The sequence below is a fragment of the Herpailurus yagouaroundi genome, unplaced genomic scaffold, assembly GCF_014898765.1.
Source record: "Herpailurus yagouaroundi ecotype Mexico unplaced genomic scaffold, PumYag 184, whole genome shotgun sequence".
In the NCBI taxonomy this organism is placed as follows: Eukaryota; Metazoa; Chordata; class Mammalia; order Carnivora; family Felidae; genus Herpailurus; species Herpailurus yagouaroundi.
Genome location: NW_024412415.1, coordinates 30,896,145 through 30,921,902, shown reverse-complemented (window position 1 = coordinate 30,921,902; position 25,758 = coordinate 30,896,145). Strand labels below are relative to the sequence as shown.

Genomic DNA, 25,758 nt, shown 5'->3' with positions numbered 1-25,758 from the left:
TAATATTGAAAGTATTACAAGGTTGACCGAACTAGTATTTGTGAAGCACTTTGAATGGTGTCTCGTGCATATAAGTGCCTAGAACTGTTTGCTGGATACATAAATAAAATTAAGACCCAAACCCAAGGCTTTACATTGGAGACCCTGGTGCACCATGCTGCCTTCATTATTTGTCCCAACCACTGGTCATGTCCAGGAAAGGCATGAGGTGGACACAGATCCCAGGCTCCAGCTGCCCACAATCTGGTTGGGGAAGGGCTTGAAGGTGAGGCAGTGTGGCATAAAGGAGAGGGTGCCAGCCCAAGGTGTGAGAGACCTGGGTCCTGGGTAAGTCGCTTCTCTTTAAGAATCAACACTTTCCCATGATCCTCTGAGTGACTTAGCTGAGGGCCTCGGACATTCAAGGGATTCCTCCCCCATAACAGGAATGCACGGAAGCCTTCTTGGAGGATTGTGGGGATGGCTACAACTGGGCTCTAAGGGGAGAAGGTTGCACCTGGAAGAGCTCAAAGGGAGAAGAGTCACTGGTCCCAGCAGAACCCACTGGAAGGTCACTGCTCCTGAGGCCTATTTTGGCCATGTTGGAATATTCTCTGAGTGTTTCCTACACATCAGACACTGCGCTGAGCACTCAGACGCAATAAAGAACAGGAGAACCACATTCCCTGACCTCACGAAGCCTATAGTCTAGAGGGGGAAATTTGGAGCTCAGCCTTCCCCAGAAGAACTTGGGAGTTGAGGGGCAACCAGTTTATTTCCACACATTCAACTACCCTGCCTGATTTTTCCAGGTGTTGTGGAAGACAAAGACAATGGGTAGAACTCAGGCCTGGCCTGAAATAGACTCACAAGTTACAGTAACAGAAGACCAGGAAGAAGAAACTAACCGAGGGTCTGGAAGTTCAAACAAGGATGTAGCACCCCAAAACCAGAGAAGATGGGTGAATCGGGATTTAGTTCAGCTATAAGTGACATAAAAAGCCAGAATAACTGACTTGAAAATGACAAACATTATTTCCGGAAGAGAGAAAGAAAGGGAAAAGGAAAACGAACGAACAAGAAAGAAACTATCCAGAAGTAAACCATTGGAGAATGGTAGGGTAGCTTACAAAGTTGTCAGGGACCAGTCACCTTCTGTCTTGTTGTTCAGCCATCCTCAGTACATGGCTTCCACCTCTGATGAAAGCTAGCTGCTTAAACTCAGCCACCTTATCCACGGTTCTTATCCATAATCCACATTATCCTTCAACAAGGCTGAGGAATGGGCAACTAAAGACGTGCATTTCCACTTACCATTGGCCAGAATGTAGTCACCTGGCCATACCCAGCGGGGCAGGAGCCTAAGAAATGAAGTCTTTGTGGCCATAAGCCCAGCTAAAACTTGAGATTCTACTTCTAAGGAAGAAGACAATGGATTATTGAAAGATTAACAGTCTACTACAGAGAGATCATAGGGAAGGTAGCATTTAAAATGAGTCTTATAGGGGCATCTGGGTGGATCAGTTTGTTAAGCATCCAACTCATGATATTGGCTCAGGCCATGATCTCACAATTGTGAGCTTGGGATTCTCTCTCTCCCTCTCTCTCTCCCTCGTCCCTGCTTGTGCTCGCTCTTTCTCTCTCTCAAACAAATAAAGTTTAAGAACAAAATGAGTCTTCTAGGCAGGGTAGGATTTCCACAGCTGGACATGAGGGTCAGGGAAACTCTAGAAGGGAACAGCTGGAGTGAAGGCATGCGGTGTATTTAGAAAGTGTTGTGTGGGCCAGTGGCTTATGTGTCTGGGAGAGACAGGTGGTCAAGGGTAACCCAGGTGAGGTAGCTATATTTTATTCTGGGGAAGTGGGGAGCCACTGAGGATGTTTGAGCAGGGCACAGGAGTGCCATGAAGAAGAGAGCTCTGCTTTAAAGAGCTCAAGTTGTAGGAAGCAGGTGGAGAATGAACTGCAGGGGAAATGAAAGGTAGGTGCTCAATTAACACTCAGACTTAGCTCTATCAGAGCTTACAGCCTGGTTGAGGACACCAGCCCTTCCTTTAGGGACCAAGGAGTGACTCCTCCAGGAGGGGTGAGAATCACAACCCTACAAGTGACTCAAGGTGGAAATAACCACAGGAGCTCAGTGGAAGAGAGCTCCTTGTGGACTCAGGAGGCTTGTCCTGAGGCTGAGCTAAGGCTTGAGGAGGAACAGGTGGGATTTGGAGAGACAGAGGAAACAGGTGGGCAGAGACGGTCCTCCGACAGTCTAACTGCAGGCCGACCTGCCACCCTGCACTTGCCCCTCTGCTTCCAGCTACAAACATCGTCCACCCTCGTGGCTATGGGATAGTGATGCCGGCAAGAATGTGGTAATGGAAAGCAAAAGGCTGTGGAGCCGTGTAGACTGAGGGCAGAGGCCAGATTCCCAGCCTCACCGCTTCCATCTGTGAGGCCCAAGTCAAGGGCCTCTACCTAGCCCTCTGGGCCTCAGTCTGGGCCTCTTTCGAAGGGGATCAGTAATAGAGCCTCCAGAAGAATGCAGCTGTGGGCACAAGAGGGGAACTCATTTCTGCGCACATGGAGAAGGGTGATGGGGCTGTGGAGGTGGGCAGTTCCCACCCAGATCTGTGAGCCCAGGGCCACAATGGCAATGGCCTGGGAACATCTAGGGGTGCAGCAGCTGCGGGTGGTGGTCTGAGGAGTGCAGGTGGGAGGGCAGGAGCCAGGCTGTCCTGTGCCCACAGTGTGTGCTGGAGGGCGCTTTGGACAGGATTGCGCCCAGCTCTGCTCCTGTGCCAACAACGGGACCTGCAGCCCCATCGATGGCTCCTGCCAGTGCTTCCCTGGATGGATTGGCAAGGACTGCTCACAGGGTAAGCAGCTGCCTCCTGGGAACGCCCCCCCCCCACCGGAAGTCTGGCCCCCTAACACACCCCTTCCTTGCCCAGAACCTCTGTGTCCCTGGTGCCTCCACCAAAATCTCCTTCTGTGGACAGGAATGTCCACCTGAGTCCCATTTAGCTCCATAGCTAACATGATGAGTCATTAGGATTGATCACTGGCATTATTAACTGTTGGCAATAGAGGTATTGACATTGTTGGGAGTACCATGGATACTAAGACTGAGAATTAATGCTCCGTGGGCACCTGAGCAAGGAGTAGCCCCTACGTTTGGTTGGGGAGGAGAAGGGGGCAGGGACTGGCTTGCTGGGGTTTGGGAGTGGGGAAGTGACGTGAGGCCAGGGCAGTCACCTCAGAGGGGTGAGGGGTCCCCTGAATGACCCATGTGAATGATGTCCTGGGCACATAAGCCTGGACAAGGAATTGTAGAAGCTGTTCTTGTAAGGTGTACCCCAATCCGATATGGAAGTAACAGGGACCACACCAGGGTGAAGGCCTAACCTCTAGCCCCGTGGAGCTCCTGGTGCGATGGGTGAGATGTGGCCAGTACCCTGAGGGAGGTCCCAGTTGGATGGCCTGGCCTGAGGGAATTTCCATTCTGGTGGAGGAGACACAGTGCCGTCCTCGAGGAGCTCATCAACCGAAAGAGGGAGTCCCCACCCTGGGAAAGTCCCCGTCGTCACGGGAATGTTAAGTGTTCACGCTGTAAACTGCAGTGTTTAGTTCACACACCCCCACACGCTCCAAATCACAGCCGGTCCCCCGAGAAGGGAAGTTCAGGAGCCCTCGGAGCTGGGCAAGTGGGCAGAGGATCCTGGGTGAGTGGGTCAGGAGGTGAGTGGAGGAATTCCGGGAACAGCGTGTCAGGAAAGCCAGGATATTCCACCTGGGTGTATCCTGGCATCTTGGCTGACGTGCAGTACCCCTTCCTCTCCCTCCGATTCTGTCTGCCTCTGTCTCACCCTCTGCGTCCCACCCATCCCCCAGCTTGCCCACCAGGGTTCTGGGGCCCTGCCTGCTTCCACACGTGTAGCTGCCACAACGGGGGACGCTGTAGCGCCGAGGATGGGGCCTGCCACTGCACCCCTGGCTGGACTGGACTCTTCTGCACTCAGCGTAAGTCCTGCCTCCTGGCCTCCCAGCTGTTGGGGATCCCGTGCTGCGGCCTGCTGGCTGCCTTGAGCATCGTCCAGGCCTGTGGAGGGAGGGAGGAGGGAGGCCCCTGGGGCCGGAGCTGCCCCCTACCCCACCCCAGGATTGGGAAGCCTGGATGGATTCAGGGGGTTGATGAGCCCCAAGTCCTGGAAAGTCAGGGTTGTAAGGTACCCAGGCAATCACCAAGACCCGACCCTCTGGACAGTAGGGCCCAGAGAGGGAGGAACAGTCCGTGGCTACACAGCAAGGAGACCCTAGCCTGGTCTCTGGTTCCAACACACCTTTGTCTAAAGAACTCCTCACTCTCACCCTTACCCCTTCATGCAGCCTGGAGTCCAGAGTCCAGCTGAGGTGCAGGGTTTCACAGGTCTCCACCCTGTGCTCAGAGAGAGGCAGCAGATGACAGCTTTGGTCCCAGCTGCATCTCCGTAGTTGTCCCCACCCTGTTTCTCCAGGCTGCCCCGCAGCGTTTTACGGGAAGGACTGTGGGCGTGTGTGCCAGTGTCAGAATGGCGCCAGCTGTGACCACATCAGCGGCAAGTGCACCTGCCGCACAGGCTTCACCGGGCGACACTGCGAGCAGAGTAAGCAGTCCCAACCCCTGACCCTGAGTGTTGGTGCCAGGCATCAGCCTCTTGCAGGGGAAGCCCCCCTGCCACCGCCCCTCAAAGTCCACTCATTCAGGGCTCTGCACCTCGTGTTCCCTGGATTTTTGGGGCAACTCCCAAGAAAAAAGGCTGAAGGTCATGCCTACATCGATGTGCCTGTAGAGCTTCTTCCTCCAGTCGCTGGGGGAGGAATGGAAGATGCCAAGGGCAGATCACAGAGGCCTGAGGGGGGACCGAGGGAATACAGGGAGACAGTCGTTTAATTCTTTGAAGCCTCCATGGCACCCAGCTCAGGGCCTGGCCTGTGAAAGATGCTGCATAAATGTGTCAGGTGAGGAGGAAGTAGGAGTGGGTGTCCCCCCACACTCAGGGCTAAGGTGCTCTGTCCACCGCTAAAGTGCTCCCACGGTCCAACCACAGTGGGAGATACAGGGAAATAGGTTTCACTCTGAGTTGGAACTGGCTAATCATAGCTGGCCACATATAGGATGGGAAGAGCGAGCGAGGATGTGTCTATCCGTCCCATTTCTTCTTCACGCTACACAGGATGTGCCCCAGGAACCTTTGGCTACGGGTGTCAGCAGCTATGTGAGTGCATGAACAACGCCACCTGTGACCATGTCACCGGCACCTGTTATTGCAGCTCTGGATTCAAAGGAATACGGTGTGACCAAGGTAACAGGTGGCAGAGTCCGTAGGCAGGGGGCTCTGGAAGGGCCCCATGGAGACAGGATCTAAGGAGAGTCCAATGGAACAAGTGGATTTTAGAAGGACAGTTTGTGACTTCGGTTTGTGCACTTTTGGAAGGAGAGCAGGAGTGGGGTGGGTTGCAGAGCCTCCAGGTACCGGGTACTGGAGGCAGATGGAGCAGGAACCTCTCAGTCATGGCTTCCCCATGCTCATCCTTGGCCAGTTTGCTATGAGCCATACAAGGGTAAGCGCAAGCTAGTCCTCTGGAAAGGCCACCAGACAATCGAAGATATGCCAAATTCTGGTTCTGCCATTACCGGCTAGGTATGCTGGACAGGTCATTTTATTTTACCGGGCTTATTTTTCCACATGCAAAGTAGGAAGGGTAGATTAATCCGTCTTCCAACACAACACGAGGTTCTGTTGAGGGCCAAGGAGTCCAAAGGCGCTCAACCTTTGTCCAGCTCTATAGTCCAAGGACACCCCATAGTAATTATGAGGACCAGGTTGAGATGATAGTAGAGAACTCAGCACAGTGCCTGGCACATAAGCAAGCACTCAATAAGTGATTTTGTATACATAAAAACCCCTCGTGAATTGGTGCAAATAAGGGATTACACTGTTGTTTGTTCAAGATGGGGAATGATAATGGGCTCTCAGTTATCCACCTAACAGAAAGGGGCCCAAAAGACATTTCTATTGCATTATGATGATCACAGAGAATGATAATGCAGCACATTTCCCCGAGGATGTTGACTAGCTCCGTTCACCCAGTTGCCGATAGCCAAGGAAAGGTCTAGCCTCTGCTGGGCGGCAGGATGCCCCCACCATGGGCTTGGCAGCAGTGTGAAGAGTTAGCCCCATTCATGTATCATCAAGAGGGATGCTGTGGGCAGTCATCGGGCACAATGGCACGCTTTCTTGCCAGTCTGTCCTATGGTGCTCACAGTTCCCTGGGGAGGGTGAGATTAATGTCCCCATGTTACAAATGAACAAACTGAGGACTCAGAGTCACAAAGCTGGTAAGCAGGGAGATGCACTGAGTGCCATTCTTCCGAACTCCGGAGAAACCAGACTTTACCAGTTACTGGTTATATGATCTTGGGCAAGTTATCTACCTTACCGTGAGTCAGTTTCTTCATCTGTGAAAAGGAAATAATTAAATAGTCCTCACTCATATGGCTGCTGGGAAGATAAAATGAGTTAGTATCTGTAACCCATTTTTCGAAGAAAGTACTCAGTACACATTTGTTGTTATTTTATTTGCCATCCGTGATCACATTTGTTCTTGGTCATGACCCTGGAAGTCCATCTGCTGTAGACAGTTGAAGAACACAGGCGCGGTGAGGGACAGGATCACACAGGGATTGAAGAATAGGGCCGAAGACCAGAACCCAGGTCTCCTAACATTAGAGGAGTCTAGGCCCTGGGGCAAGATCTGAAGAGCAAGCAGGCCTCCCCCAGACTCGTGTCCTCCCTCCCTTCACAGCTGCCCTCATGATGGAGGAGCTGAATCCCTACACCAAGATCAGCCCGGCGCTGGGTGCAGAGCGGCACTCGGTGGGTGCTGTCACAGGCATCGTCCTCCTGTTGTTCCTCATTGTGGTGCTGTTGGGCCTATTCGCCTGGCGCCGGCGGCGACAGAAAGAGAAAGGCCGTGACCTGGCTCCCCGTGTCTCCTACACACCTGCCATGAGGATGACCAGCACGGACTACTCACTCTCAGGTAAAGACTATGCCCCCAGCCTCACCTCTCCTGCCCCTCCCCACACATACGCACACACCCCAGAGTCACATGGTATCCTTGGGGACACCCAGGTTGATTGTTGGAGGTGGGTGGTCGTGCTTGCAGGATCTCCTGAAGGCGATGGATGGTCAGATGCTCCTGGAGACAATGAGTGTGGGGAGCAGGAACCTACTTAGGAAAAGTAGATGGGGTTTTATGGGAATGTCACTTCCTGGGTGCCCAGCTTGAAGCAGCTATGATGAGGAACCTCCTTCCATTTCCCCAGAGCTTCCCATCTTTCTCACCAGGCTTTAGCCACAGGAACACCCATACTAAACAGAAACTTTCCTAAACTCTCCAAGGGAACCCCTCTCCAGCCCAGTGCCTGAGCGGCCTCAAGAAACTGGCCTAGGGCTGTGTCCGAGCCCTGTTCCATTTTTGCTTCCTTGGTGAAGGCCTCAGAGCAACCCTCCCTCCCAGTTCCCAGAGTTAGGAGTGCCCTGTTAATTTAATCCAGTGGAAGGGGATGGTGCCTGGCTCAGGGTAGGGAGAGAGTCTGAATGTTTGGGCAATGGCCCAGTAGGTCCACAAATGTGGTAGTATCCCCAGGGGGTATTCTATCTAGAGTCTGAATGGGGTGGAGGTGGGGCTATTGGGCCAGATCCTTCCCATCTCCTGAACCCTGGACTGCTGCCTTAAAATGAGGCTTTTGGCTTCGTATTTACTTAAAGAGTTGAGGTCAAAATGCTTTGACATTGCCCACAGCCCTGGGCCACAGGAGGCAGGGCCCGTCTAGGTAAACACAAGGATGACTGCTCCCTCCAGCTGGCTCCCAACTTATGGCTGACCTGCAGCCGCTTGCATCTCGGATTTAGAAAACCAAGATCACCTCACCCCTTTCCTGCTAAGGGCTGCCTACCACGTGCCCACTCGATGCTAGGTGCTGCAGGGTAGACAGGGGTGGCCCAGGTGCAGACCCTGCCTTCAGGGAGCTCCTGGCCTGCACGCCTCCCTGAGTTTCAGCCAAAGCAAATATCCCCTGATGAAATCCCAAGCCCACAGTGATGATTTGGGGATTTTCTTCTATGACTATAATGAGTAAGTTTGGCTGGTTTTCCCACACCACTCCACTGGAATTCCCCAACACCGTGGAGGGGTGCTGGAATCCACAAGCGGGCAGGGCCGGGGCTAAGAAGAGAGGGGTTCTCTTTATGGCCTCACTCCTGGGATGTAACACTGGAGGGAGGTGGGGGGGGTGGCGCGGTGGTCAGCACAGCGCTATGTAGCAACTGAGGGACATATGAAGCTGTGCGAGCCAGCACTCCTCATCCATGCTCTAGCTGCTGGGGCCACCCTCCACACTGGCGAGCCTGACCTGCATCCTACAGGGAGGGACACCATGAAGGAAGAGGCAAATCAGGCCCTACAGATTTCTGTGGGGGGAGTGGATGCCAGAAAGCTTGGGGGATGGGGGACTTAGCAGTCTCTCTTTGCAGAGCACTCTCAAAGCTGCCCAGCCCAAGTGTTAGTATTGGGGTGTTCTGACGCCAAGGGCAGGAGTATGATGGTATGGCACCTTGTTCTCTTCCCAGATTTGTCTCAAAGTAGCAGCCATGCCCAGTGCTTTTCCAATTCCAGCTACCACGCACTGGCGTGCGGGGGGCCTGCCACCAGCCAGGCCAGCACTCTGGACAGGAACAGCCCCACCAAGGTACCGGGCCCCTGACTCCCCAGACCCCACCCACTATCCTCCCAATGAGCCCTCACCTCTGTCCAAGGAAGGAACTGCACCCCACCTGGAGGGTCCATGTGGAACCAACTGCCAGTACATTAAACACAGCCCTGTGATCCATGGGACATGTAAACACTCTGTGAAGCATAGGACAGGAAGCCAGCAGGTTACACAGAACCAAGTGCCACGTAACCAGCAGACATCACATGAAACCAACCTACAGCAGCAATCGGATATGTACCCGCACACCTGTGTGTAATGAACAGGTACCAACCCATGTGATCACCATGTATCACATGTAGCCTCCTTGTCACTTTTGCCATGTAAGACATGTAATCAAAACACTACATGCTACCCCACCTACCACCGATCACCACAGTCCATTTCCGACACTATGCATGCAACCAGCACCTTAGAGAGTAATCACTATTACTCAGGTACCCCTCACGTCCTAATATCTGGCATACACGTTACAACTACCTACCCACAACCATTTGTTTTGCAATCAGAACCAACACAAGGGACATGAAACCCAAACATCAGCCATAGCCAGTGTTCCCACTGACAGTGAGACCCACAGGCGTTCAAGGGCAGGTGTGCACCACCCTCGACAGGGCCCTCCCATCACAGCTCCCAGCATAACCCTGGCTAATGGCAAGACCTCCTTTTACAATCACAGGGCCTTGGGTAAGGATGTCTCAGCACCCATGTGTAGGGAGTCTCCCTGGTGTGCCAGGACCCATACTGGGCAGAGTGGGAGGTTCAGAAATGAAAAGGCTCATGCTGCACTCCTCCTGACACCCACCTAAGCATGTGCATGCATGTGCACACACAACTACACATGTATACATACAGTAGGACCATTAGGAGGGCAATCCCAGGCCTCCTGGCTTCCTGCATCATCTTTGCTGTGTGAGGAACACAGACAGAAGCGGTTTTCATAGTCTAAGCCTCTGCCCTAGAGCTCTGGGAATCCTTTCTCCCAGTCTGGCCCACAGAAAATGTCCACCAGTCCTCAGACCTGGTAGAACACAGCTTGAACCCCTTAACAATAACACACAGTTCAACCCCAGCGGCAACCACTGTCAAGCCAGCACCAAGGCTACTTTCTTCCACAGGCTCTCAGCCTCAGTTTTCCTATGAAACGGGAGTGCTGTATGCAGGGTACCTTGAGGCCCATAAGCAAAGTCTGTAGCCATCAACCCCACGGCTTTGGCCCTTTCTTCCCCTCTTCAGCTCAGACTCTCATTCCCAGCTTCAGCTTTACGCTTAACTGAGGAGCTGGAAGCTGAGGGCAAGGAATCTGGATTTTCTTAGTACAAGGTCCTTGATTAACTAGAGCCACATCAAGGCTACAGCAGATTAGAGGCAAAAATGATGCCAAAGCTGAGGCTTTCCCTTGCTCATACAAAAGGAAGACTCACACACGGTCAGGTAGCAGAGGTGACAGTGATGTTGCAATCTCAGCACCTCTCTTTGTACTGAAAATGGCCTCGTGTTGCAGCTAAGACACTGGAGAGCCTGTTCTACAGCTCAGCCCCACCTACCTGACCTGCTTCCCCTGTCAGAGCCAGCTAGGCTCCGCCCCGTTCTTGGCTCTGTGTTCACCCTGCCCTACTTTGTCCTAAGGGCCACAAACCCTACAAATTCAGCCAGACAGCTTCGAAGGGGGCAGGTTCTGCTCCCACTGGTCTCAGCCATGCCATGCTACATGTAGCTCTTCCTTTCCCTCAACGATCTAAGACATAGGTGGGTCAGGATCGTCACAGGGGTGGGTGCACAAGGCTGGGCAAAGTCAAGGCTGGGCAGGGGCACCTTGGGAGCAAAGGGATTAACTTGCTCTCCTACTCTCCAAACAGCTCAGTAACAAGTCCCTTGAGAGAGAAACAGCAGGCTGGACCCCATACAGCTTTGTGAACGTGTTAGGTCAGTAGTGCTTTGAGTCTGGTCTCCTGCCATCATGTCCCACCTGTTCTCCTCCTTCCACATGGAAAGGGGCCCTGTCCTAACTCCAAGGGAGGTTAAATGAATCCTGAGCATGGGTTCCCCATGGAGAAGTGGTACAAGGAGGAAACCCAAGCCTTGGTTTCAGCTCTTCTAAGCAAAGGAAGCCCAGGATGCCCTTTATATCAGGGGAGAGGGTGGCTATGACCCAGGGACCACAAAGGAGACAGCTAGAGCCTGGATGTGGGACTTCCAGATGCAGGCAAAAGATGCACTCACCATCTGAGAAAGGGACCCTTCCCTGAGCCAGGCCCTGCCAAAGTACTTCTTTTCAAGGACTGCTTCCTCTGCCCTGATGTCCTGGTAGGCACCAATTCCTGTGGGGGGGGGGGGGGTGAGGGAGGAAAGGTCTATGGCCTCAACTCTAGCAGATCCCCCTGGCCCTAGCCCCTTTGGCTACTACCCATAGGGACCCTAATTCCTTCTAACCTGCCCCACCCTGACCCTCACCCCCTCCATACTCCCCACCCTGCCATACCAGGGCCCTGGGAATAATGGCTCCTCCCTGTCATTCCTCTCACTAGACTCCCATTTCCAGATCAGTGCCCTGGAGGCCAGGTACCCGCCCGAGGACTTCTACATTGAACTTAGACACCTCAGCCACCCCGCTGAGCCACACTCACCAGGTTAGACCCCCTGCCCTACCCCGCATTCCTGCCCCAGACTTACCCGCCATGGTCCCAGATCTTTCCCTGTTGGGCCCTCTTCCCAACATGGTTAGTCTACAAAGCCAAAACCCTGTCTAAAGGAAGCCTGCCTGGATCCATCCCCCATCACCCCTTCTGTTCCCATCATGGTCACTGGATATAGACAAACTGTGGTATTAGGTGAAGGGGACACATCATACTTATTTATACTCCCTATAGACCACAGATTACAATCCCACACCATTGAGAACTTGAGGATGGAGCACCTCTGGGGTTCTCTGGGTCCTGTGGGTGTGGATGACAGAGAGTTGGCTCTCTGGTCTAAAAGCCCACTGTCCTACAGAGAGAGACCCCAGACCCACCAGTGGCTCAGGTCAAGCTCTCCGAGATCATAGGGTAGGGTTGTCGAGCAGGGATCTGGAGAGGTTGGGCAAGGAGGTGTCAACCGACATCCTCTCTGCTCTGTGTTAGACTCAAAGCTGGTGGCTGGGGCAAGATGAAAAAAGGAGACTGGCAAAGTCAGTCCTGCTATGGGAGAATGTGGGTAGGAGTTACAGAAGTAGGTCCCATAGGAGTAAGCACAATGAATCAGCAGAGAATGTAGCCTCCCTGCAAAGTGGCCCCTCAAGGGCAGGGCCTTAGCATACTGGACAACCCTCAGGCTCTAGCTGGTTTCTAGAGCTCAAGGAAATGAAGCTCCACCAACCCCTGCAGGTCCCTGGGTGCAGTAGCACTAAGAAGAGAAAAGGTTCTGAATTCATCTGCCTATTGAGCAGTCGTGGGCTGCAAAGACTCAGAGTCTATACCTAGGAGGCTGTGCTCTTGGCTGTGGGCCCCCTCAGCCGTGTCTGGTTTCTCAGCAACCCCACCAAATATAATCCTCCTGCTCCCTACCCCCACCACCCTGCATCTCTTTCCACAAGGGAGCATCCTCTGGGCTCAGCCCACATTTCTCCCCGCATTATAGATCTCGCTCTTCAACCAGTGCAGCCAGAGCCACCACATGCTATCATTTTTTGGCTTATACTAAGGCAGGCTGGTGGCCAATGGGAGAAAATAGTTAGGGAGATCTAGGTCCTGGTTTTTGTGTTGGGTAAGTGACTGTCCCTCTGTGGGCCTCTGCTTCCTGCTCCAGAAAAGGGAAAAGTTAACAGCCTAGCCTAGCCTCCCTCCCTCCCAGAGGGTGAAGGAAGCATAGTATAGGTATAAAGAGCTGAACTGAGGCCAGGGATACAGATTCTGAGTCATGTTTCTGAAGGACACAGGTACCTGCAGGCCCTTTAGGAGAACAGCAACCTAGGGGGAAACCTGGACTGGTTCTGCCCTATCACTCAGTAATGTGTGGAAGGCAGGCAGGTAAGAATAGATTCCTACAAATTCAACTTAGGAACTCTGGAGGAGTTATGGTATAGAGATGTATCCAAATAGTAGTGGGTTGGTCTTCAGTGTCTGAAACAGGGAAGAGTCAAACGGAGTCAAAATTGTATTTTAGTCATTGTGTGCTGCATGCCTTTTTGCCTGGTATTGTATCCTCAGTTAAGCGCTGAAAAATAATGACTCAGTTAAAGGCTGAAAATAATTACCAGAGTCATTACAGTCTCAACCTAAAAATGCCAGACAGCTTCTTCTCTGGTATCACCAGCAACAAAGAAGCTGAGTTTGGTCCCTGAAGTTTTATGTCCTGAATCTGGCTATGGCTAAGGACCATACATTGCAGGAGCTGGATAAATTGTGACAGCCAAAAGGGAGAAAAATCTTTCAGACTGAAAACAGTGGTAATACTTGTCAAAGGCGCCTCTGTTTCGTGCAAATGGTCCCCCCCCAAAAATGGGTAACTAAGAGAGACTATGAATAGAAATGACTGTACATCCTGGGAAGATAACTAATCAAGAATCTCAGCCACCAGTCCATCTCCCTCCCCGACTGCCCTCAGTTGAGCATCAGATCCAGGAGAGGAGGCAGGACCAGAGCTGAGAGGTAAGAAACAGTCTTCAACCCCATTCCAAAATCCAACAGAACTGGGATTTGGAATGTCATACACCCCTTCCCCAAGCTAGGAACTGGTACTTATTCATTACTTATCCTGTAAGTCTGGAGCTTGGAACTTCACCTACAGTGACTGGGGGTGTCATGAGAACTGCCTCTGAGGACCTCACAGTTAAGGTTAAAGAGGAGAAGCAGTGCTGCATATGCCAGGGGGCGCTGTAGCTCACCGCTAATGCTTCTGATCCCTGTAAGAATTCCTGCCTGGTCAAAATGATTTAGAGTAGATTAAACCCAGAATAATTCTCCAGCACTTTAGCTAATGTTATGGGTAGGGGAGGAAAAAAAGGGAAGAAAAAAATAAAGCAAAAATGTATGCAGTCCAAGTAAACCTCACTCACCCCATTTTTTTTTCTTTACACTATTTTAATGCAGGTGCTTGTGGAATGGACAGACGTCAGAACACATACATTATGGACAAAGGCTTCAAAGGTAGAGTATCCAATCCTGACGTCCCATTAGAAAGGGCTTAGCAAGATAAAGAGTGCAGATCTGACATGACCAGGAATTCTACCAGAGACACTGCGCACATCTCTTCCCCTCATTCCCCAAAAAAGTAAAAAGACCACAGGACCTGGGGCTGCTGGGTAGCTCTGCTCAGGAGGAGCAATCATAATAATAATGAATTTATATTTCGATTTAAGTTGCACCTGCTTAGCAAGCGCTTGTGGGTTTTTTATAGATGCCAACTAAATGTCTTCGGAAATGTAGAATGTCATTATCCAACCAATTAGTAGGAGTTAAATTGATTATAAAATCTGAAATAAAGTCAATCTACCCGCCCCAGAGGCCTCCTGTCGTTGTGCTGGTGAGGAATGCCACCCTGCACCTGCTGGCTTTCTGGAGCACAAGGAATGAAAATAATACCTAGTGTTAATACCGTATGGTACTCCACCCTTGACATCTGTGCCTCTGAAAGCAGGGAAAGTCAGGACTAATCCTTAGCACATGGGAAACGCGAGGTGGCTCATCCTTCTAGGACATCTGTGGGTGAAGCCAAAGATAAAGGTCAGGTCCTGCCCTGGGCTTAGGCCCTACATTTAAGTAACAGAATGTGTGAAATAGAAACTGTGTCACTTATTACTCTGTCAAATATTAATGGTGACCTTAGACTGGGAGCTCTCCAAGGCCTTGTTTCCTCATCTGCAAAGTCAGGATACTTATACCTGTCCTATTGTCTAATAAGGTTATCATGAGTAGCCAATAAAAAAAAAAAACAAAACACATTATGGGAAGTGTTTTTTGCATATTGTAGAGGGTTGTACTAATGTAATAGGGCTGTCCTTTTGTCTCTTGAGGTCTATTTAGGAGTCTCAACCACACTGAGAGAGATGGCTGACAGCAAAGATTCCAATGGATATATCCTAGATCTAGCTGTGCACCAGAATCACCTGGAAAGCTTGTTAAACAGACAGTTGTCCACACCCCATCTTCCCAAGACTCTGAAGCAGATCTAGAGTGGAGCCCTGGAATCCGCATTTGTAATGAGTACTTCAGGATATTCTTATGCAGCACATCACCCAACTAACACTTAAGAACCACTGATCTAGACTGACCCAGATTCCTCAATTACTGGTTCTGGTCTTTCAGAGTGAGCCTTAGTTATACCTGAGACACAACTATTTCCTAAATAAGAAGAGCTAGTCATCTATAATCTATAGCCCTTGGTTATTAGAAGTGGGGTGAGCTAGGGGTAGGCGATACTAAAGCAGGGAGGGCAAGTCTCCATGAACACATGTTAGAACGTGCACACCACAAGAGAACAATCTGAGGACAGAGGTCAACCCCTAGGCTCCTGGCCAGCCAAAGGACACTACTCCCCTAGGAGCATCAATTCTGGCCATTTTCTGCATATTAACTTAAACCATCCAAATGGAGGCAAGTACCATTACAGTAGTGAGGCTACAAACAGAAAAGAAAGCTCTACTGTTTTATCACTGTGACCTGGGACTTCAGTTTCTTTCTCAAAGATCTGGACAGCAAAGATCTCTTTAGAGGCTTCCCAGTTCTCAAAATATGCATGACTCAGGCATGAATAAGCTCACACAGGCCCAAACACCTCAATAAAATGAGCACCCAACTTTCCTATGCACTTTGTTTTATGATTAGGGTAACTGCTTTCAGACTCGCAACCATAAATGTCAAACAAAGCTAAGGAGGGCAGGGTCTCTGCCTCAGCGTCATTCATTCCTCATTTGTGGGATCATGTATCTGAGCCTGTAAGTGCAAGGAAGGCCAGATTTTGTTTTACCACTCTGGCTATAAACATCCTTTAAATTCGAGAAAAGAAGGCTGTCTAGGTAAATATGCCACCAGATGTTAGGAACCAACACATCAGAACAAGAGATTTCAAAAAGAGGAAAATGAAATGTCGCAGTTTGGAACTTTACAGAACTATTTGCCAAAGTTATGGAATAAACCCCACTAACTGGCTGAACTCCCAATAAACATTTAATAAACTAGTCTGTACCAGGAATGATTACTTTCTAAAACTACTGGGCCAAACCAAATGAGAACCCTAAGAGTCTGAGTGTTCTCTGAACTCAGTGGGAAAGAGCCTGGCCTGTAAGTTTTGGATTCTGTTCCTAGTTCTGTGTGGCACTGACTAGGTCACACTGTTACTTCCTGAGTGTTGGTTTCTACCTCTGTTCCAAGGAGGAGGTTGTAACTAGCCCCATCTCTAAGGCCCCCTCTAGGACCTTAATCCTTGTTACTGAAGACCTCCGCTCACTATCATCCTGGAGTTGCACACCACCACACACATTGCTGCACTAACCCCATTTTACCCCTAAACACCTGTCCATCTCTCCCCATTCTCCCCCTCAACACAATGATATTGTAACAAACTGCCTTGTGTTCAATTCCTTATCCGTCAGGCATTTAAAGGTGCTACAGAAGAAATCCTCCCCAGTACGCTCCATCACTTTTATGATCTTGAAATCCTGAATCCCACCGTTGCAGCCTCAGGGAAACTACCTGTATGCTCCTTACTAATCCAACCTCCACGTCTCTCCTTGCAGTTACCTTGGGCTGCAAGATTAGTTAGGAGTCCAGTGACCTCCTGAAAACTTTTTTCAGTCAGTGTGACTCTCCTTCTGACCCTGAAATCTCCCTTTTCCTCTCCCCATATCCTGGTCTCTCAATGAAGAAAAGAATGCCAACTTAGGGCCCAGGAAGAAAACAAGCAGTGTGACTAATAATAATAATAAGCTGAGAAGAAACAGATGTTCAGTGTCTGGGTTTTCTAAGAGATACTGGCTTTACCTAGATGTTAGTGTGAACCTAAAAGCCTTCTAGGTTCCCACCCACAGTTCAGATCAGATCCTACTTACAGGATGGCCTCGGAAAGTCATTTCCCCTCTCTGGATTTGCTGCTTCCTTTATAAAATGAAGAGGTATAGGCTCATTTCCAAGGCCCCGAGAAAAAATGCTAAGGCATTATAAAGCTAAGTCTTTGGTCCAGATGCTAGTTACGGGCCGCTGAGGAGTGACTCTCCAAAGCTTAGGTGGCTTTGGTTGAGGCTTCCCCTTTCCTTGCAAAATGCCCTGAAGTGCAGGGACTGGCTAGTGTAGGGTGGGGCTGTAAAAGGATGGGGAAGTGCCTGAGAGAGGTTAGTTACTCTTCCCCTTACCCCACCCTCCCTGAGGGCAGGCAGGTAGATGACTCAGCTGCAGAAAAGAATAGCTTTCTAAAGTGTAAGTTTTTCAGCTAGCCTGGCCCTTTCCTCCCTCCAGTTCCCCAAAATAGAATCCAGATGATTTTAATTATCCAACACCCTCTCTCACCCACCTCAACACATACATGCTTCTCCATCCTTTCTTTCACTCTGGGCCCTTTATGAGATACAGCTTCTCCTTAAAACGAATCCCCTCCCCGAACCCCAACTTGTCTTTCATCCACTTAGGTGCATCCCCTGCTGCACAGCAAACTATTTACAGTAGTCCCCCTTACCTGCAGTTTTGCTTTCCGTGGTTTCAGTTACCCGTAGTCAACAGTGATCCAGAAGCACATGATCAAGGCCAATCAATAGTGGCCTGTCACAATGCCTAGGTCATTCACCTCACCTCACCATCGCAAGAAGAAAGGTGAGTGCAGTACAGTATTTTGACAGAAACCCCATTCACGTAACATCTATTACATTATATTGTTATAATTGTTCTATTTTTGTTAATCTCTTATTGTACCTGACTTATAAGTTAAACTCTATCATCGGTATGTATGCAAAGGAAAAAACAACAGTATATAAAGGGTTCAGTACCATCTGTGGTTTCATGCATCCACTGGGGGTCGTGGACAAGTATCCCTGTGGATTGGGGAAGGCAGGAGACTACTGCATACCTCCAAATTTGAAGGCAGCCTTGATTTTTCTGGTGGAAATGAGAAGAGGGGCACTACTGGCTGACTGTGGCTCTTTTCAGCTTTGCTCTACAGCTTCAAGACTCCCCCACTGCCACAAATAAATTGATCATGGGATATCCACCAAAAGCTTAGAGCTTGGCCTTTCTCTCCCAGCAGGGCTTGGCCCCCATCGATAGAAGGTATTCCTCGTTGAGGGTAAAACAAAGCTGTTGTAGCTACAGTTTGCATTGAAAGATACAGAACAGGAGCACAAGTAACCAGATGGAAGGAGGAAAACACCATGACTAGATACCAGAGAAGATGGGTTGAGTCGTAACTTGACCACTTACGAGCATCAAGCAAACTTTATGAGCTTCGCTGTCCTCATTTCTGAAGTAGTAATCCTAGTCCTTCGTGTCCAGCCCTCTTCACAGACGTAACAAGTTTCAAATGACCTAAATGGAGTGAAGATACTAGCTATAAGGGCTACCTTTTCTATTGCTATTCCTTAAGTTTTAGAAAACATGCAACTAAGGCACCCACCAATCAAAGTAAAAGGATGTGTCTGGGTGAGAAGGTAGGGGTGGGGTGTTAGGACTTTTCACTCAGGAGACAGCCTTTCTTTAAGCAATTCTAGTCTCAGCTTCCAACAAGCAGCTCTGAGTCCTGAGTACTGCCTTACTCCTTGGCTACCAAGTTCAGAGACCAGAGTGGGACCTATGGACTATGCTGGGGTTCTTGGACATACTTCCAGCCCTTGTACTAAGAAACAAAGTAGTAAAAAGGAAGGAAGGGAAGGAAAGAGGGAAGAAAGGAAAGAAAAAAAAAAAAGAGAGAAAACAAAGAACTCAGTAGAAGCAGCTTTATGTGGCTCTGGGCAGGTTGTGGCCCAGGACTCACAGGACCTGCATCCCCCTTTCTTCATGAGAGCCTCACCAACAGCTGGGCCTGCTCATTGTCTAGCAAGAATGTTTTCTCTCCCTCCTCTCTTGGGTTCTATATGCTACAAAGAGGCCACAATCTGCAATGGGTCAAGGCCAACATGCTCTCTCTACCTGTGGGCCAGGGTGAGATGGAAAATGTTCTGAGCCTGGTTCTGGAGCATGCTCTACTACCGATGAGCAGTGTGACCCTGGGGAAGTCACTTCCTCACTCCAAGCTTCAGTTTCCTCATTAGCAATAAATAAGGGGAAGAGAGAAGAATTATTGTTCTAAGCTAGATCACAGGTATTGTGAACACTTGAATGAATTAATGGGTGAATGTACTTTTGTACAAGATTAAGGAAATGTTACCCTCTGAAACAAACATCGGTAACCCTGTACTAGCAGAAAAGGAGATCCCCTCCCACCCAGTCACCTGTTACAGGAGAAAAGACTGCTAGTGGTAGCAAACATCTCAACTTGCATCCACATGGAGGGTTCTGCTCTCCTTGGACCTAAGGGAACAGCTAGTCACCCCATGAGTTACAATGATCAATTTTTTTTTTTTTAACATTTTCATTAATCTCACAAGCTGGAGGCAGAAAGCATGTGATGGTTCTAGTGGAAAACTGTCCAAGAATTTCACCATCTGCTACCACTTACAGAAATTTAAAGCTGAGAAATATAGAAATTTCACCATCTGCTACTACTTATAGAAATTTAGACCTCTGAAGACCACTCATGACTGACAAGTCATGCAACTCCATGCTTATTTCTGGACCCCCTGGCTGGCAGATCCTCACAGAATGAGGGCCTGAATTGCCAGAGGAGAGAATCAACTGCTTTTTAAAGGCCATCAGAACAGTCTTGCCTCACTTGGGATGATCTAGAAGCTGCACTGACAGTCTCAGGCTGAAGGAGGGGCTCCCCTTCCCTTTTGTGACTCCCAGTCCCAAAGAAAACACTTTCTTCTTCCAGTGAGCCACAGTTATTACTTTGCCTCATATTTGGAAATCAGTTTGCATCCTTTTGTACCCTCACATACCCTGAAGTCTTGGGGATGATGCACTAGACAGGCAGGCAACAGGAGAGGAAGCAGTTCTCCTGGTATCAGAAAAAGATACTGTCAAAATAGGTTTCAGTTAGCATTCACAAGAACTAAGGTAAGTGACCCCAGGGATACGCTGTGAGGCTTACTTGAAAACAGGAACTTTCCAAAGGCTAGCCTGAGACCCAGGTGCTTTTCACATCTCTATTACACTTCAGTCAGCCCCACCTCTGATCACAACCTTCTCAAAGCAGGGATGCCGCCAGCCAAAGTTTGCTGCCTAAAAGTTGCCCACACCTGTGCCAAAACACACACCTACTTCTTTTTGAATCTAAGCTTCTTAGTCATCAAAAAGAATTCAGAGGAAGAATGAGATCGCAGAACAAACAGGCCAAGAAGTCCCAAGGCATGCATTCAAGTTTTGGCACTGCTATTTATGAGCTTATGTGACATCAGCCAAGTCACTTCACCTCTCTGGGCCTTCATCCTATAAAATGCAAACTATCAACCATCTCTGAAGGATTTTGTAAAAAAGTAAGTAATAGATGTAAAAGCGCATTACAGATACCATAAAATAATCCTGTTATGGTGCTAGAACTGACAGCCAAAAGCAAAAATGTTCCTGTCCCTCCAAAAATGTAGGTTTCTTTAAGAAAAGAACTCTCCCTACCTAGGAAACCACTCCAACATATTTAAGAAGGAAATCTTGGGTTATCATAGGCTTTGACAGCTCTAGGATCCTGAAGGCACATAAACTGCAATCTGTTTCCGGTATTGAAATTAAGTCTTATGTCCTCTCATGTCCTAAGAAATCTTTCTTGCCTTACAGATTACATGAAAGAATCCGTGTGCAGTTCTAGCACTTGTTCCTTGAATAGCAGTGAAAACCCTTACGCCACAATTAAGGACCCACCCATCCTCACCTGCAAGCTTCCAGAAAGCAGCTATGTAGAAATGAAGTCGCCTGTGCACAGAGGGTCTCCGTACACAGATATACCATCCTTGTCGACATCTAATAAAAATATATATGAAGTTGGTAGGTGTCTCAAATAAGTAACTTAGTGAAATCCGGGCCATAGTGCAGTATCCGAAGTCAAACAAGCCCTCTCCACTCACCCGGTCTTGAAAACACACCCTTCTTTTGTTGCTTTTTAAGGAATCCAAGGCGAACAGTCTTTCCCAGGACTACCCTCCTCTCTCACGCAGGAAATCAAATTCTCGTATTAACTGTGCTTGAAAAAAACACCAGGACTAGTATGAATCAGAAATGCTGGGGGGTGGGGAGTCAGTGGGTATATACACACGTGTGCACACACACACACACACACACACTTCAACTGATTGCTGATACAAATCCCAGTTTAAAAAAGAAAACAATGAGAACAGACATTTGCCAAGTTTCTAAATCACCGTCTCCTACCTTCTTCGTTTCACCTATGTCTCTGGGCTCGTGGATGACACTCCTACCTCTAGGATATTCTAAACCTCTTGGTTTTGACCCAGAGCCTGGGATTCTAATAGTATACTCACTTAGGTTTTCCATTTCATGAGCAAGCCTCAGTCATAACCCTCATATATTTATCACAGATTTATAAATCCCTGGCTTCTCTCCCTATCAAGTTAAATAGAACTCTTTACCCCCCAACAAGGCAACCAAAGCTAATCTGTTCTCTGAACTCATTTTTCACTATATTCCTTAGAGCCCACAATCAGTGTGGTCCAAGAAGGCCTCGGTCATAACTCCAGCTATATCCAGAATCCATACGACCTACCTAGGAACAGCCATATTCCTGGTCATTATGACCTCCTCCCAGTAAGACAAAGCCCTGCCAATGGGCCCTCCCAGGACAAGCAGTCTTAAGAGAGAAGCCTCTCTCTTGCAATGCGCTCTGCTGAATATTCTGACTCTCTGAAAGAAGACAATCCCTTGACTTGAAATAATGACACAGACTGACTTCAGCTGCGTATTAGTTATTACTTTCACCTGGAACTAAAGAAGAGCTTCCAAGTGGGACTGGGGTCATTGTTCAAAAGGTCTGTTCACAAAGGCAAATCCTATCCACCCACCCACACCCAACCCAAAATACCCAGGACTATATAGGATCTTTTAAAACATTTCAGATACAGCTACTGAACATCAGCTAAATATATATATTGACATACTTAATCATCTGAAAATGATGCTTAAGAAAACACGTAGCATAGGTTTCACAAACTTCCTAGGGGGGAGGGGAAACTGGGGAGGGGAATGGATTACTTTAAAGCACCTGAAATGTATATGTACTTTTGGTTGCTGTTACCTTCCACCTGTTTTATTACCTAAATAATACACAAACACAAACTGCTAATATCACCACTAAAGTACCTACACATGTATGTCTGATCCACCCATCACAATGGCCAAGATTACAGCGTACAGTCTAATACTGACAACTTCAATTTTTTAAAAGTAAGACTTTAATAAATACAGATGAACTTTCCCTCTTCTGCCCTTCGTGGTAGTAGGAGGGGGAAAGTTTTCCAAAGCGCAGCAGCAGCCTCTTTCAGTCTACAACAATGATTTCTAGGCCAGCTTTACCAAATCTTGCTGATTCAAGGTTCAACAACATTGCTCAGTCCTGGCCTTGTCATGTCTCCTTACTCCATCCAATACCTGAGTCATTCCAGGTAAACTAGAACTCTGAGATGATGTTTTAAGCAATCAGTCACAGACTGGTGTGAATTAAGCATCCCTAAAAACAGCTGTTTGGCCTCCCATATTTATTTGGTTGGCATTCCTCGAGTCAGACGAGTACTTGCTTTCAAGCATTTCTTTGTAAATCTTGAGCTTGATATAGTATAGGACCTAAAAGTGTAGAGGAAATTGGACAAAAGTGGATAGAGCAAGTTTAACAGTCTGCTTAAAGTACATTATGCTTCTTGATGGAAATGAAATGATCAAATAAAGACTGTAATCAGGTGCTGTAACATGATGTAAAACTTCACAGTAAACAGCATATAAGGGTATGAAGTGTTTCTACTGAAAACCACCACCTACTCAGAGGGCCAAAAACGTATCAAAACGAGCTCATGCTCCAGATCCCAGTATTTGGATGTGTCCATACCTCCCACTAGTAGTGAACACAGGTAGACGGGGCTCAGGAGTCAAAATGGAGCCAATTCCCAAGCCCTAAAAAAGAGGACCTCCTCACAAGAATTCAAGACCATAAGGGCAAACCGAGGAAACTAAAGGCCACCCGTATACTACTCCATTCTGATAAGAGTCCAGCCAGTAAAAATTCCTTCCAAAGAGGTATACAGAAGAGGGACTCAACGGGTATAGAGCTGGCATATAGCTGCTACACGAAGTGTGGGAGTTCTGAGGCCCTTGATACAACCTGGAAGTCTGCCATGGAACCCATTAGTTTGGGCAATAACCAGCAAAAGCAAGAAAAGAAATAAATGAGTAAATCCCCCTCCCTCACTTCACACAAGGCTTAAGCAAATTTTATCGTTAGGGGAAAATATAGAATACTTACATGAATGCTGCATGTGTGCATGGGAGCAAGTGATCAGCAATAGCAAATTTCCTTTCCACTGAAGCCTTACAAAATAGAAATACTAGAAAATTCCTTTGTAGACCCAAGTAAATATGTCTCATACATACATAGGAAGAAATAGAGATAAGAGACTTACCTCAGTATGTCAGGGCAGCAAAGTGCTCAATTATCTTTGTAAAGCAAGGATCAAGAAGCATGGCGAAGTCAGATCAGCCAGGAGAAACTTCATCTGAATCCCAGGTTTTATCTTCTTCCCCTACCCTGCATGTACAGTAACTGCTGCCTGGCAAACTGCAAACCAGCAGCAGCATTCAGGTTTCACCTCTTTTTTGCCAACTATCTCATGGGCAAAATTCGGCAAGAGGTAGTTAGCATGGTGGAATTGCTAAAGCGCTGGGTCAGGAGAGTTACTTGCCCTCTCTGGACTCCTTTCTTCCTTGTGTATTAAAAAGGAGAGAAGTAGAGGGTAAGGGAGCTCTCACAACCCCTCAGCTCTGGCATTCTATGATTTTTTAAAGAAATGTAATGCAATTAATATTAGGCAGCACAGAGAAGGGAAAGGCAGAGGGTGTGATTAATCTGTGGTGACAACAGCTGCCTTCACGTATCTAGGAGTTACTGGTAAGAGACATTTGAATCTTACAAAGCAACTGTTAGGAACTTCTGTCTAGCACTATCACACACAGGTTCGTGGTCAACCTATATATGAGCACTGTGCATTTTATTGGCAACTTGGAAAGATCTGTGTGATTATTTTACAGAAACTAGTTTTCACTCAAAGTGATGTGCATACAATTCAAACAAATAAAACACTATTATTGTACAATAGCATAAGTGAAACTATGAAATGGCAATACTTTTTTAAATAACCCAGATTTGTAATATATTTGTTCACTGTGCAGAGGAATCGTACCTTGTACAAAATAAAATGAATTTCTCGAACTAATTTAACAAGAATGCCTACTGTTGTCTTGCACATTGAAAATGTATCTATAATCTACAACTTAGGTTTAAAAGGCAGAACTAAACTATATTTTGTGTGGTCACTTTAGGCAGCCAGAAAAGTGAAAATTATCCCAACAGATACTTGAAAATAAAGTGAACAAGCCCTATCATATTTATAATGAGAGTCCCTTCCTTTAAAGTAATGAATAGGAGTAACATATTCTTATATATGTCCAAAGATTGAAAAATCTCATACACGTCAAATATTCAAATAGAGAATTTCTCTGCTTTCACAAAGACTGAACTCAAAGGCCTGTGCTCAGCTCCAGAGGCACAAAGGTACTTCTATGGAATGGAATAAAAGCAAGTGAAAGGGCCACCTAATTTGCATAAGTGCAGTGAATAGCTTTCCACTAGTAGAAGTTATCACCCAGTACATTACAGTGGGTGCATGTTTTAGGACCTTTTAAAACAACCTTGTGACCTAACTGGTAAAGAGGCAGCAGGATTAATTTTGTAGTAAAACACAGATGCTAAAAAAATAGCTTACTGAATGCTTTCAAAAGTTTAAAATTCTTCCTTCATAGTTTCAAAGTTTGTACATAATCCTATTTAAGTCAAAGTAAAAGCTTTCAACTTATCAGTTCCCAAGGCTTACATGACACTCAGAAGTTATTCCCACTGAATAAAATGTTTAACCAAGAATAATACATTTTTGTTAGAGACTAAGACCATTCAGAAATGATCTTCCTAAGACAATTCTCAAGGGCTGGAGCTTGACTTCTCAGTGAAAGACAAAACATCAAGAGTTTTAAGGCTAACAAAGGTATTTACTGAGAACAGTAATATTAGATTATGACTTACAAGGCTCAGAATACTACCCAATACCCTAAGTGATAACCAAAGGCTGCAGGTTGTACACTCAACACAGAAGATTCAAGAATGATACATTCTATGAGCCATTCATCTAACTGGACGGAAGGCAGAAGAGGCCCATTTAATTAGTATGTGACAACAGGAGATAGAAAAATCTTTCTCAGAAGGGATGGATGGGTACACAGGGATTCATTATACTATAATTTATACTTTATATAAATGCTGTATTATAATCATACCAATCACAATTTTATACAACTTTTAATTAAAACATTTTTAGCCTGAATGGTAACTTTCAAACTATAGCTCCCAAGCGAAACTAGAATGAATCCTAGGATTAGCCCCCTCACTCTTTTAGATGTTCCTTCTTTATTGTTCTGACATGGAATAGTAGAAGGGACAGATATTAGGAATAGAAGTATGAACAAAGTACATTCCCACACTTATGAATCTTATGCTTTTGCAACTAGAAAAGGGCAGAGATAAATGGAGGGCCCTAGGGATTAGTAGGGTACCGATTATACATTTTCTTCCCTGATTTGCAGAACTAGAAAGCAGTGGTCCAATCCAAACCCACAGCAGATGGAAGCTCTAGTGTGTAGCAACAA

At 47.6% G+C, this 25,758-nt stretch overlaps 1 protein-coding gene across 17 annotated transcripts in view; it reads left to right on the top strand.

The window, feature by feature from the left end:
• The window catches only part of MEGF11 (multiple EGF like domains 11), a 363,514-nt gene extending 339,239 nt beyond the window's left edge, over positions 1–24,275 (top strand). For 6 of the 17 annotated variants that reach the window (XM_040493025.1, XM_040493026.1, XM_040493021.1 and 3 more), the window contains 12 exons: positions 2,721–2,849; positions 3,865–3,993; positions 4,488–4,616; positions 5,187–5,315; positions 6,820–7,056; positions 8,649–8,767; positions 10,648–10,714; positions 10,989–11,095; positions 11,331–11,418; positions 13,858–13,914; positions 20,620–20,826; positions 21,491–24,275. In XM_040493025.1, the coding sequence (XP_040348959.1) occupies positions 2,721–2,849; positions 3,865–3,993; positions 4,488–4,616; positions 5,187–5,315; positions 6,820–7,056; positions 8,649–8,767; positions 10,648–10,714; positions 10,989–11,095; positions 11,331–11,418; positions 13,858–13,914; positions 20,620–20,826; positions 21,491–21,651 (1,559 nt within the window). In that variant the 3' untranslated portion in view covers positions 21,652–24,275. Of the gene's footprint in view, positions 1–2,720; positions 2,850–3,864; positions 3,994–4,487; positions 4,617–5,186; positions 5,316–6,819; positions 7,057–8,648; positions 8,768–10,647; positions 10,715–10,988; positions 11,096–11,316; positions 11,419–13,857; positions 13,915–14,780; positions 15,945–20,619; positions 20,827–21,490 lie in introns of those variants that run through there. The other 11 variants (XM_040493020.1, XM_040493029.1, XM_040493024.1 and 8 more) reach the window with 11 other exon arrangements.
• The last annotated feature ends 1,483 nt before the right edge of the window (positions 24,276–25,758 follow it).